At 35.5% G+C, this 14,277-nt stretch overlaps 1 protein-coding gene across 1 annotated transcript; it reads right to left on the minus strand.

The window, feature by feature from the left end:
- Window positions 1-27: 27 nt before the first annotated feature.
- On the minus strand, window positions 28-10,506 carry LOC110910983. The gene is made up of 23 exons (XM_022155551.2): window positions 10,217-10,506; window positions 8,930-9,571; window positions 8,722-8,846; window positions 7,827-7,921; window positions 7,527-7,742; window positions 5,922-6,012; window positions 5,516-5,725; window positions 5,310-5,380; window positions 5,000-5,194; window positions 4,871-4,909; window positions 4,433-4,540; window positions 4,232-4,321; window positions 4,034-4,109; window positions 3,835-3,931; window positions 3,635-3,704; window positions 2,767-2,943; window positions 2,569-2,691; window positions 1,916-1,999; window positions 1,568-1,752; window positions 1,185-1,323; window positions 967-1,026; window positions 438-509; window positions 28-345 (listed from the first exon to the last, which is right to left on the minus strand). Exons 2-23 carry the CDS (start codon window positions 9,496-9,498, stop codon window positions 238-240), a joined length of 3,000 nt encoding a protein of 999 aa, XP_022011243.1. The 5' UTR covers window positions 9,499-9,571; window positions 10,217-10,506; the 3' UTR covers window positions 28-237.
- Window positions 10,507-14,277: the final 3,771 nt, after the last annotated feature.

The raw sequence follows: 14,277 nt of genomic DNA on the forward strand, positions 1-14,277 counted from the left end.
GACTGTCCTCTAATGCTACCCTATGTCTTTTATGGTAAAGATAAAATCTTTTGTAATAAATGGGAAATTGTTTAAGAACATTGCTATCAGCTGCTATCTATCATTCTATTACAGTTGATTTGACCAGAAGCAACTCTCCCAATGATAACAAGTACAAAGATTGTGGATGCTAAGGTTACCGCCTACATTATCTTCTATCTTTAACAATCCCGAACAAAACCGATATCGTTGGTAGCGTTAAAAGCCGAACGGCGATTTTTTCCTGCTTCCGCCTTCTCCATATTGCTCGTTCCATTTTCTGAGTTCATTCATGCTTGCAGCATCATAAGCCACGGATGGCCCCACCTATCGTTTTAACATTTGTGACAAGATTACGAGTCTTTCTCCAATATAACAAATTAAGCAAATATAACAAATGAAAGATCTAAAATGTCTACCTTGGCCTTGGATTGAATGAAATCATCCAAATTAAGCGGTCTTAACGCTGGCGTCTTGTCGTATTTCTTTCCCTGCAAAAACAGTTCATATATATTACAAACATCGTACACTAATATAAGAGTAAAGTACACGGATGGTCCCTGTGGTTTACCAAAATTTTGGATTTGATCCATGGCTTTTCAAAAGTACACTGATGGTCCCTATGGTTTGCACTTTGTAACACATTTAGTCCCCAACTTTTTACAGAAGTACATGGATGGTCCCTGTGGTTTGCACTTTGTAACGCATTTAGTCCCTAACTTGGACATGCTAAAACCTTTGGATTTGTTGGCTGGGGACTAATTGCGTTACAAAGTGCAAACCACGGGGATCATCCGTAAACGTTTGGAAAGCTAGGGACCAAATCCAAATTTTTGATAAACCATAGGGACTATCCATGTAGTTTACTCCTAATATAAATAACACGTGTTATCCAAAGTTCTAAACAAAACGTTCGAACAAATATAGGATCGATGAGCAGATGCTTACTTTTTTCTCCTCATCTAAAAGTTCTTGAACAGGTCTATACGCTGCAGCAATACAAAGGTTCTGCACAAAAAGAGAAATACGATCAAAAGTCATAACAAAGTCATGATCTTATTCCCTTGTGAACGGGTCGATTTTGGTTGTGTTTATTACATCAAAAAACAAGTTCTAAAAGATAGTCGAATATCCTCTCGTCAAATACGATGTGAAGAGAAGATTACCTTCAAATCACTCCCCGAATATCCTTCAGTTGCATTGGCGAGACCTCGTATATCAAAATCAGGTTCTATGTTTTCTTTAGCAAGAAATATTTTCAGTATCTTCAATCGGTTATCAGCATCAGGCAAGTCCACATATATCCTAAAACCAATTTACATCTTAGGAATTAAACCGATTTGTTCAAGTTCAAATGACTCATCAATCATAAAACAGCAAAATGAATGTAAAACGAACCGTGTTATAATACTTTTAATGCAGCCTGAGTTATAAATTAAAACGCTGTTTTTAAAAGTACGTTTCCTAAGTAGAAATTAACCGGAAGTATGTTTATTTTACGCGCAATTAACCATTATAAAATATCCAACATTCTTTAATATTATCTTACCTTCGTGGTAACCGACGGATGACGGCATCATCAAGATCGAAAGGACGGTTTGTGGCACCAAGAATGAGAATCCGTTGACTATCTTTTGACCTCAATCCATCCCACGCTGCCATAAACTCGTTTCTCATTCTTCTGGTAGCTTCATGTTCAAATCCGCCACCACGGGCACCGAGTAAACTGTCGACCTGTTTAAACATTCAACAAAATATTTAACTCAATTGTGAATAACAATGGAAGTTGAAAAGACTTAAAGCTAAAAGTATAGAAAGTTAGAAACCCTAATTGTTTGAAATTCTTTTGAAACACAATAGTGCTCGTAATGTTTTCAACTTGTAAAGTAACTCTCACCTCATCAACAAACACGATTACGGGTGCCAATTTGCTGGCAAATGAGAAGAGGGCCTTTGTAAGTTTTTCAGCATCACCAAACCACTGCACAAGTGAACAATAAAATCAAGAAGTTATACTCAACTTGCTACCATTATGTGTTTGGAAAAAAAAAATCATCTTAAATACTAGAACAAAATATTATATATAGTAAAATGCCATTTTTGTCCCTGAGGTTTGGCTAGTTTTGCGACTTTCATCCAAAGGTTTGTTTTTCCGCATCTGGTTCCAAAAGGTTTAAGATCTTGTCATTTTCACCCGGCTCGTTAACTCCATCCATTTTTCTCCGTTAAGTCAGGGGTATTTTCGTCTTTTTGTTAACTTAAAGGGAAATTCAGTCTTTTTCAGGAGTATTCTGTCTTTTTACGTAAAGTGAAAAACACTAAATTGCCATTTAAGTTAACAAAAAAGACGAAAATGCCTGACTTAATGGTGTGGAGCAAAATGGATGCAGTTAACGAGCCGGATGAAAATGAAAAGACTTAAAACCTATTGGATCCAGATGCGGAAAAACAAACCTTTGGACGAAAGTCACAAAACTGGCCAAACCTTAGAGACGAAAATGGCATTTTACTCTATTATATATGATCTACCATAGTTTTCATGGAAAGTACCTTAGATGTAAGGGTGGACCCCGTTATGCTGATAAAATTAGCTCCTGCTTCATTTGCAAGTGCTTTTGCAAGAAGCGTTTTCCCGGTTCCAGGTGGCCCAAAAAGCAATATTCCTTTGCAAGGCTGACAAAAGTCCTTTTATTAGGTAAACAAATTGTAAAAGGACCAAATTACCCATCTGGGAAAACAACAAAGTACCCGCAATAGATTTCCATGGGAGAAAAGCTCGGGTCTTTTCATTGGAAGAATGGCTAATTCATGTAATGCAGTCTTCACATCTTCAAGAGCACCGATATCATCAAATTTAATACCAATTTCACCAGGAGGAACAACTGCTGAAATGAAGTTGCTTTCGTATTCATCCTTAGCAAGATTCTGCCACAAGTAACCCGTGTTACACATGTTTACCGTTTGCATTGAAGGAGCGAATCGGGTTACAAAAAATGTAATATTTCAGTAATAATCTTGGTTTTAGAAAAAAAAAAAAAAAAAGAGTAAATTGCCATTATCGTCCCTGAGGTTTGGCCAGTTTTGCAATTTTCGTTCAAAGGTTTGTTTTTCTGCATCTGGATCCAAAAGGTTTGAAGTCTTGCCATTTTCATCCGGCTCGTTAACTCCATCCATAGTCAGGGGTATTTCCATCTTTTTGTTAGCTTAAAGAACAATTCAGTCTTTTTCATGGGTATTCGGTCTTTTTGCATCAAGTGAAAAGACCGAATTGCCGTTTAAGTTAACAAAAAAGACGAAAATACCCCTGACTTAACAAAGAAAAATGGATGGAGTTAACGAGCCAGATGATAATGGGAAGATTTCAAACCTTTTGGATCCAGATGCGGAAAAACAAACCTTTGGATGAAAGTCGCAAAACTGACCAAACCTCAGGACGAGATTTTACTCAAAAAAATAGACGGTTTTATACATTAAATATAAACTTTGACCGAATTTCGATCGTTTGACCTATTTCCTTTTTTTTTTAACTTCACCTGTTTATAAAACATAACGCGAAATTGCCCCCCTTCATAGATAAGTGTATCGAAATTGCTACCATTAACAAAAAGGAACAAACCTTTAAGTTCTGTGCAGGCTTCTTGGATATCGATTCCTGCTCAGTTAGTCTCAAAATTGCAACTTCAAGGCTACATGTGGAAAATATTTTACGGCATAAACATAACGCATCATGGAATGGGACACAAAACGAGATAGTGAAAATAGATGAAACGGAACCGCTTATCAAAGTGAGCGTTGGTTAATCAAAGTTATTAGTACCTTTCACGGGGCAAATTCAATCTATCCGACTTGACGGAAGGAAGCTCGCACGTTGATAAGTAATGATTTTTAGCCCACCCAATGACATTCTCCGCTTCTGTAAAATCAAAACAGCTTTTATCGTAAACATTAAGCCTTTTACCACTTATATGTATTTAGTTAAAGAGATGATAAAGCATAAATGAATAACTGATCTTACTCTTTGTCGTCAGTATCACTCCGTCAGTATTTACATGCAAAAGGTCCACACAAGTTAGCTCATTTTCCTCAAGAACCTGAAAAATATAATAGAAAATGCGTCGCATTACCAAAAAAAAAAAAAAAAAAAATACAGTTTTGTCCAACCACCCAAAGCATCTTTTAACTGACTATCATCCGCCATATAAATAATATATACCTTTTGCAATTCATTTATATTGCTTCGTGATATAACAATCCGTCTGTCTTCGTCGATTTGTTTATTAAATACTCTAAGAGGATCTTCCTCCTGAATAAAAAGACAAACAAAGATTTTTGAAAGTTAACTACATATCTAATAAGCATGTCTAATAAATAAATAAAAATTTATCAAGATTCTAATATATATATGTATATGTACCTTTGGAGGATGTAGACACATAACATTAGTGAATATTTTGTAAATCTCATTGTCCTCTGAACTTCTTGCGGGCTTCAGTCCTTCAGTAAGTCGCTTCAAAGAAAGAGGCTGAATAAAAATATCAAAGTATTAATTGCAGTTAAAGAATGTTTAGTTATCAATGATTGTAATTATGTTTAGCATTAAGATTATGTCATCGCGGGTTATGTTTTATCTTTCATGGGCCAAACAAATAATAGCTTAAACGGGAACGTGTTAAACGGATTGAAAGTTACCTAAAGTGTATACTTTGATGCATAAAACCTCCTAATCATTTTTAAATAATAATAATAATAATAATAATAATAATAAATGTTATATTATTAATGAGATAAATTACTACTGTGAGTCTGCAATCATATATTGACAACACTAAAATAATTACACATGAAGAATTACCAATTTCGCAAGGCGGCCCAGATTTGGAAGAATCATAGTCTGCGGACAAAAGAGAAAACAAAGTAAAATTACCAAAAGAACCCTGACAACAGAAAAGAAATTAAAAAAAATATGCAGAAATTAACGTACAAATTTCTCTTTTTCTTTTGATCCAGTTGCAGCTTTGTTTTGGCCACATATTAAAACAACAGGCCCGGATATCTTGTCAAACATTTCTTGAAGTCTATTCACAAATTCTTTACGGTTTGACTTGGAAACAGCGCGTGACAACCACAAAGATGAGTCTGGGAAATACACAATAAGAGGTTGCACAGACGATAACACCTGGCATCATAATTCAAAAAAGAATTAACAAATGAATAGATGCGTAAGTTTTAACTTTTCACGATTTTTAAAAACTGAAAATCATAGGAATTAATTATAGAAGTGCTTATGTAACCTCGGATAATGCCTCCATCGCAATATAACCGTCTTCAGCTTCAGTATCGAAATCACGCTCGACATGCTTCGCTGCAAATAAACAATTATTTGTCATTAACACAGCAAACAAAATAAGAAAATTCGCCTAATTTTATGCTTTTTTATCAAACATTTAGAAAAATGATTATGAAAATATTGACGACAAAGTTTAATAAAGTTATATACTATAAAGCCAGAATATTGATGATGTGGCAGATTGCTCAAGATTCTCGTTATCCTTCGCATCATTTGGCTTGTCTTCTGCACTATCTAGGATAACCGCAACGGTTTCTCCTTCAATTTCATAGATCACCCCACGTTGACCAGTGGCTATGGACCTACTAACGTTATCTTCTTCCACACTGACAGAAGGCCCTACGTACTTGACACGGTCCCCTGATTAAAGTGTATAAAAAATAATCAGTTGTTATTTGTTACCTCACAGAAAAAAAAAAAAAAAAAAAAAAAAAAAAAAAAAAAAAAAAAAAACTTTTCTATTCAGCATACACAAGAACATGTGTTTCATATATATAACTGAATAAAGTATTTGGATTTTTTTTTTAATTATATGGATTAAAAAGATAAAGTATACCTTTCTTTAATGGCTCTTTTACCTCCTCAGAAGACTCTGTACCCTTCTGGTTCGAAGATTCGGACGAAATCTCCCTAACAACTGTGATGTTCTGTTACAAGTGAAAATGCTAAATTAAACTAAAAAATAATAATAACTATGCATCTATAATATGTAACAAAACAAACTCTATAACCTCAAACGTCTAACTATTTGATTATCCAAACACTTATACCATTCAAACAATTTAAAGATTTATACATAACTGACTATTTAAAATCATACCTTCACTCTCACAACACGTCTTAGACCCTAAAACATAACTACAACAATGGCTGCTTCACAACCATTATTGTAGGAGCATTGAGAACTAGGGATGGGATTTGTACAGTACCCGTACCTATACTCGTACCGGTACCAAAAATACCAGTACCGAATTTGAACAAAACTGGGTACCAAATACCGTACCAAATATACTGGTATGGTACGGGTATTGGTACAGGTATTTCGGTACAGTATCCGCTTTGGAACCATTTTGTTTTCATTTAGTTTTTGAGCATTTGTATGGGTACTAAATAGGTAAAATTGACATGAGTATCAATATAGTACGAGTACCATATAGGTAAAATTGGTACGAGTACCAATACAATACGGGTACCATAATACGAAATAAAACATAGAGTAAACTTCCGTTTTGCTCCCTGTGGTTTGGTCACTTTAACGATTTTGCTCCAAACCTTTAAAAATAGTCATTTTCCTCCAATAGTTTGCTATGGTTTTTCCATTTTGCTCCCTGCGGGGAGCAAAATGAAAAAACAGACAATTTGGATGGAGTTAGAGGCGGGGAGCAAAATGGAAAAACCATAGCAAACTATTGGAAGAAAATGACTATTTTTAAAGGTTTGGGGCAAAACCGTAAAAGTGACCAAATCACAGAGAGCAAAACGGAAGTTTACTCTAAAACATAATATTAAAAAAAACTTTTAAAGGTCTATTTAAAATTCGGTACCAGTACCCGTTTTTACCCATACCCGTACCAATACCGAAAGTACCGAATACCAAAATCAATAAAACTTACCGATACATGTACCGAATACCTAAAATCGGTACAGGTACGGGTACGGGTACGGGTACGGGTATTTGGGAAAAAAAGCCCATCCCTATTGAGAACCTATGCAGTTAATATCGCCGATATATCGATGATATATCGTTTATCGGTCCCCTGGTGAGATATTGGTACCGATATTATCGGCGATATTGACCAATATTTGACCGAGATATCACCGATTTTCCTGATATCAGTACTTTTCTTCTTAGTTCTACCATTTGTCTTTCTTCTTATTGTTGCTATTAGTGTTTTAAGTCTTAATTGTTAATTGTTAGTGTTTTAAGTCTTAATCAGTTCCTACTTGCTACAGTTGTAAGTGTTTTGCAAGTTGCAAAAGGTTAATTCGTTAATGGTAGGAGAGTATACTGAATTGTTAGTGTTATTAAAATTACCAATATCCCACCACGATTACCGATATCGTCCTTGACCGATATCCGATTTTTTACCGCATTAACTGCTTAGTTGAGAACCTCAAAGTCAAGAATGAAATCTCTTTTTTATATTTTTTAAAGAAATACCTTTGCAAAATCTTCAAGATTTCCAGGAACAAGCTTCTTTAGGGCTTTTTCAGCCCGAGCCTCAACATCTTCATCATCTGATCTCGAGTCACCACTGCTAGTCCACTCTTCCTCATTGCTCGCTTCGTCCTCAACGTCTGATTCAGAAGTAACCTCTTCACCTGATTCTCCATGTTCTTCATCGGATTCGTTCTCCAAGTTATCTTCACCAAAATCCTGCAAAAATTAACCATCAAGTTCAAGACTTCGATAGCAATTAAGAAAGAAGACGACATAAGAACAAACTTGGTATTAACTTACATAAGGCGCAAGAACGCTGCTGTCAAGAATCAATAAGGGAACTTGTAAATCCCGTGCGAGTGCTCTAATCAATCTCTCTCGATAAAGCTCAGTGCCTGCAACATTAATATAATCAATCATTCACACAGAAAACAAAACCGTAAGATGATTGATGGAAAAAGTGGACGGGTCAAGCCGGTTCAGGTCAAGTTGATTGGTAGACCTACACTTTTTTGTTTATTTTCTAGAATTATATGAGCATTTTTAAAAAAAAAAAAAAAACATTTTTATATAAACTGATTTGGGAGGTTGTAAGCATTTTAAAAAAAAAAACCGTAATATTGTTCGTTTTTGAAAGTATATAAACGAGAAATGTATTAGATATGATAAAAACTACAGCTAGATATAGATCTAACTTTTCTTCAAAAATAACACGATTACTTTGTGTTACTTTCAACTCCTTTGACAATTGTAATCAATTTCATTTAAGGCTAAACTTAATTTTAAACATTTGATCCATAGTTGTCAATAGCGTATAGTGGACGATAGCGACAGGCTACCTATACGCTACGTAGCGATAGCTATGAAATAGCGAGTGCTATTTCATGTTTAGCGATACACTAGAAGACAAATTTATAAATATTTTACATGTATTTTTATCAAAATTCCGGTAAACACGGAAGAAATACGCTTCTTTTTTTTCAATCTCTATCTAAATTTATCAAAAAGAAAGAAAAAAAAACTAGATCCGCTACTTTCACGCTATTTAGGCGCTAAACATCATATAACGGGATGCTCACGCTTCGCTATTCGCTACAGCGAGCGCTATGCTCGCTATTAACAACTATGATTTGACCCTTCGGTAAAATAACCCACACAAACTACTTTTTAGGTAAATGGATTCTATGGTCTATACCTGGTACACTCTGAAGCAATATTCTCCCACTAGACGAATCTAACCGTGAACCATATGTAGTAGTAAACGTCTTGTTTTTCAAATGAGAAGCAGCACATTCCACTAAAAGATTCTTGGAATGTTCGCTATAAAAGAATAATGTAGCATCAAGCAAACAAAAAATTTGAAAACAAAAGTAAAACTATAATACAAAAAGCTTAGTACTTACTGTATATAGTAAGGAAATGTATCCCATGAAACCGTTTGTTTCTCCCATGGGATAATCCTCCTCGTAAACTCGTTTTTGAATCGTTGTCTTTTGCTTAAAAGAGGTGATTCTTTTCGTTTACTTTCGATAGCCAATTTCTCATTGAGAAGCCATTCCTTTTGATCTTGCTCTCCTAAACAAGCATGTGCGTCATGGGGATTCACACCCGCCTTTATATTTTCTTTACCGATAACACCCTTATCGATTTCGGACACGTCTTTCAAGGGCACCTGCTTGTTTTCACTTGCATTTCTACCGTCACCCTTTGAGCTATAAAATCTAAAAGAACCACTAGAATTTGCGTATGATCCCGCGAGGAATCTTGTGGAACTAGATTCCGACAACTTTGACGAATTCGATAAGTATCTTCTAAAAACGTTATTACCAGATAAACGGTTTGTTTCGACTGAGTAATGGGTTAAAGATCGATGAGAGGTTTGTTGGGGATAATTTAAACCGATTGAATACTTGTATCGTTGAAACATGATATCCCATCTTTTATTCTTGTACTTTAGCCTCACTAAATTCATTTTAGCCGCTCTCGGTTGGTATAGACAAATGGGAATGGGTGCCCCCAGTACGCTTATTGACCCAAATTGCTTCCTATAGTAGAAAAACAAAGATTAAAAGTTATATTAGTATACATATTATACGTAGATTAAATGACTAGTTTCCAAGTTGTTTATGTTAGGAAACATCAAAAGTAACTTCCTAAAAACAAACGGACGATAGATAAGAATGTTTGGATGTGCTTCTGCAGTTTGAAGTTGTGATAATATATTCAACATTGGGATAGCTTATCCAAACATTAGAAGCTAAATTATTGTGAATTAAAGTTAAACTAACCAGATAATCAGTTCCAAAACACATATCCAAACACCTCCTAATACTATAATAAAAAAAAATCATTAACCTTTTCAATCCAAAAAAAAACAAAAAAAAAATCCAAACATGAGTTTTGGAGGCTAATTGAGCTTATTTCTCGACTTCAAATCATAACAATAATTGATTCTATTGCAAGAAACAAAAGGGTATTCTCACACATTATCTAACTGAAAAAACTAACAAACACCCATGTCAATTTTGCATGTTATAATGTTGAAAAGTAGAGGGTGTTATTAACTTATAACTAACATGACATTGACATTGACATCCTAAAAGATAAAAAGGGGAAATAATGAACATGAATTTCTTCAAATCACAGGAATCCAACAAGAGAAAAACAGACAGACAAACAAAGAAACAAACCTTCAATTCATTTATGTGTGCAGCGAAAGAAGTAGAGAATAATAACAATAATCCCAGCTCAAATACGAAAGTGGGTTGCCGTTGAAACAGGCAGAGACGGAGGGGCGACCGCTAATTAAGGGATGTGGGAAAAGTGGGGGTGAAATCGGGTTGTTTTGTTTATTGGATTTTTAACCTAAAAACAGATGTTTGGTTTGGTTCTACGGTGTTCTGTAATCTAAACAGTATATGTTTGTGGGTTGGGTACTTGGGTTGGGTGTGTAAACTCGTGAGACGCAAAACCACAAATCGTATTGTGAATTCGGTTTTCGGTTTGGTTTGGTTAGGATATCGGTTCCATGGATCTTGTTTATTTGGATAACCGAATTCAAAAAAGTGAATAATAATCGAGTCAATCGGTTGCCGAAAGGAATTAATTGATTTAATGGGTTGAATTCGATTTGGTTAACTATGTGTTTTAATTCGGGACAGTTTAGTTTTTAGTTAAGACCAACATGAACGGAATAAATCAGTTTAATGGGTTGAATTCGATTTGCCTATCACCACGCAACCTTCACCGACCACCTATTTTATTCTTTCATCTTTTTTTTGCCTACCAAACAACAAAGAGTAATGATTCATTACATTCTCACATGATAACAAAACAAAACATGGAATGATAATGATCAACTTCATTACCGCATACCAAACATACCCTAGAGATAGAAAGCTATGAAATACAAACATATGCAAAGTCCAACTTAAATGTGAAAATTCTAGGTCGTATAACAAGTTCAACTTAAGTGTGAAAAAACTAGGTTGTATAACAAGTCCAACTTATGTGTGAAAAATCTAGGTCATATAATAAAGTTATGCTACATATGTATCATCCCCTAAAAGTCTTTGTAGGTTTCCACAAACTCTTATGTTTGACTATAATGATGTTTGGCAAAGAGGGTGTATGTGAGAGGGAAAAGCCAATAAGTCAATAAGTCACAAAATCCTGACTTTTCCAAGAAGCCAAAAAGTTAATAAGTTGTTTCAATAAGCTTACCCAAACATGCCCTATGTCCTTAGAGATGTATGACTTTAGCAACTCCTGTCTAATCTGATCATCCTGATCATCCCAAGTCAACAGTGGTTTATCTTTTCCTCCATTACCCAATAAAGGGTTCCACTACTCTAATTAGCGTTGTCATATGCCTCCTCTTCACACGCTCAAACCATCTCAATTCCCCCTCCTTTATCTTATATGACTAGCAGGGTGCTCGCGCGATGCGACACATCGCATTGCGATACTCGTTTTTTATAGTTTTCTTATCCATATAATATTTATTGTAGCATCATTGTGATAGCTATGCATCAAAAGCGAAGTAATTCCATAATCCATTTCATTATATTGTGCATGGTTCAGTTATTATCCTCAATCAAAGCCGAAACCAAGTCATGGGTTAGTCTATTTTATTACCCAATTGGTTTTCGGTTAATCACTTCGGTTTATTCGGTTACATTGACGGTTTTTGGTTTGGTTTATTTAAGGAATATTGGATTTTAATAATCTCAACTATTCGTCATTGGTCGCCAACAGTCCCAACTTCAAAAATAACCACTGGCAGTCCCAACTATTAATATGGTGGCCTCCAATTGACTCTGACTAACAGAACCCTAACGCCGTTAGTATACGGTCGCCAGAAAAAAACGTTTTTTGAAGTTTATTTGGGTAGGAAGGATATGAAGTAATCTTGACCATTAATTGAGTAATCAAGGACTTGGATTAAATTAATATAATTGAACAAAACCTAGTAGGCGCGTGAGATTCTCAGGGGTATTCTAGTCCATCAAAGTTAATAGTTTATATCTCCTCCAATCACCCCTTGTTTTTAAAACGTTAATAACTTTTTCATACGACATTATTTTTTATAAAAATTACACGATAAAAACAGGTGTTTTTTTGTCTTTAAAACGAGCACATTATTGCTATACTTTTGAAAGAAAAAAGTTTTCGATAAACCAGATGCATAAAACGCAATGGACAAAAAACACAAAAAATTGATTTTTTTAAACGCAATGGACTAAAAACACAAAAGAAAATGTTATTTCTAAAACGTAATGGACTAAAAACACAAAAGAAAGTGTTATTTCTAAAACGCAATGGATAAAAAAACACAAAAAATGTGTTTTCTAAAACGCAATGGATCAAAAACATAAAAGAAAGTGTTATTTCTAAAACGCAATAGACTAAAAATACAAAAGAAAGTGTCTTTTATAAAACACAATTGACTAAAAACATAAAAGAAAGTGTTATTTGTAAAACGCAATTAACTAAAAACACAAAAGAAAATGTCTTTTCTAAAACGTAATGGATCAAAAACACAAAAGAAAACGTTCTTTATAAAACGCAATGGAAAAAAACACAAAAAATGTCTTTTCAAAAACGCAATGGATCAAAAATACAAAACAAAATATTCTTTCTAAAACGCAATAGAATAAAAGTACAAAAGAAAGTGTCGTTTTTAAAAAGCAATTGACTAAAACACAAAACAAAACATCAGGATAATTTTTTCTCTAAAATTTTATGACTTTTATTTCTGATTTTGGGTAAACTAGTGATGTTCTTGTGTGTATAAAAAGCATTTTTGGATGTAATTTGAAGGGGTTGTTGGAGAACGATCCAAACTGGTATGATTTTTTTGCTTTGATTTTGTGTAAACAAGCTCATAGATTATGCCCACCAAATGCTTGATAAAATGACTAGCTCTTTCAAAGTTCTTGCTCTTTGTAATTCTATTATTTCTTTGGTATAATTGTTTTGGTCAAAAATTACCTAAGCAATTTAGTGGTCACACTCACTCCTCTCGAGCTCTCATACTCTCTCCCGCAACTCTCACTTTCTGAAAAACATTGTAACAGTTAGCAACGATATAGTCAATATCCTGCACTGTATCCTGACGTTTGAAGTAATAAGAAGAACAAGGCAGCTGCGATTGTCAGCTCCCGAGGTTTTGTGCCGGCGATCTAGATTGATCAAGGGCTTTCCTCGTACATCTTGTGTCACCCTTTACTTTTTGCTCATTGTTTGATTATAGATATAGCTCGATATCCTGAGCTATATCATGAAAACTGTCTTTTGCAAATAATTAAATCAGGATATTTTCGATACACATTCTTAGCACACTATCTCATTTAACTAATTTGATCCTAAATTGCTTAGGTAATTTTTGACCAAAACAATAATGACATTCACTAATTAGTATTATTCAACAATATTCATCTTGAGTTGGTGGTCAAACTAATATTTGGTGTAAACTAATTTTGAACTTGATTGCTATGAGTGATTGAAGGGGTATGGTCCCAAAACGACCATTACCCGCATCAAACAAACCCCTACCAGTAAGCAAACCGCACCCATGCGGTCACATCCTTCGAACCCATTCGGTTCAAAGATAAATAGCTTGACCCAAGTACGAAAGAAGATGAACATATCGATGCGGCTGGCACCGCATCATATGGCCATTTTCGTCACGACAAGGGAAGCGAGCAAATAGTCTCCAACATACGATGATGCGGCCAACACCGCATCTCGCGTATTTCTTGATCACAAGTAGGAGACGCGGTAACTTCAGACGTTACCGCATGCAGCGATGCGGCTCGCACCGCACCCTGCATATCCAGCAAGTGGACTGACACGCCAGGCAAGTGGCTGACACCACGAGGCAAGTGGCGCCGGCGACAGTCCCCTGTCAGAGCTATTAAAGCAATGGGCTGACGTGGCGTAACCCCCACGGCCGGCGAGACTGACACACCTGCAACGGTGCAGCTCGTCGTCAGCCCATCCATCAATCTCCTCCATCACTCCTCGGCTATAAATACCGACCCCAAACCAGGTTTGAGGTATCTCTTCACAACTCTCTAACTACTACTACAATCTTGCTTTGCTTCCCAAGCAAACTACTGATTCTCACGCCGGAGAGTGGTAGCAAGGAGCACCCCCCACCCCATCCTCCTTGTTACGAGTCACGGCTTGTTTCCTTGTGCAGGAGATCATCCACCGGTGACCCAGCCAGCGATCTCCGAGAGGAAGG

The sequence above is a fragment of the Helianthus annuus genome, chromosome 17, assembly GCF_002127325.2.
Source record: "Helianthus annuus cultivar XRQ/B chromosome 17, HanXRQr2.0-SUNRISE, whole genome shotgun sequence".
NCBI classification, from domain to species: domain Eukaryota; kingdom Viridiplantae; phylum Streptophyta; class Magnoliopsida; order Asterales; family Asteraceae; genus Helianthus; species Helianthus annuus.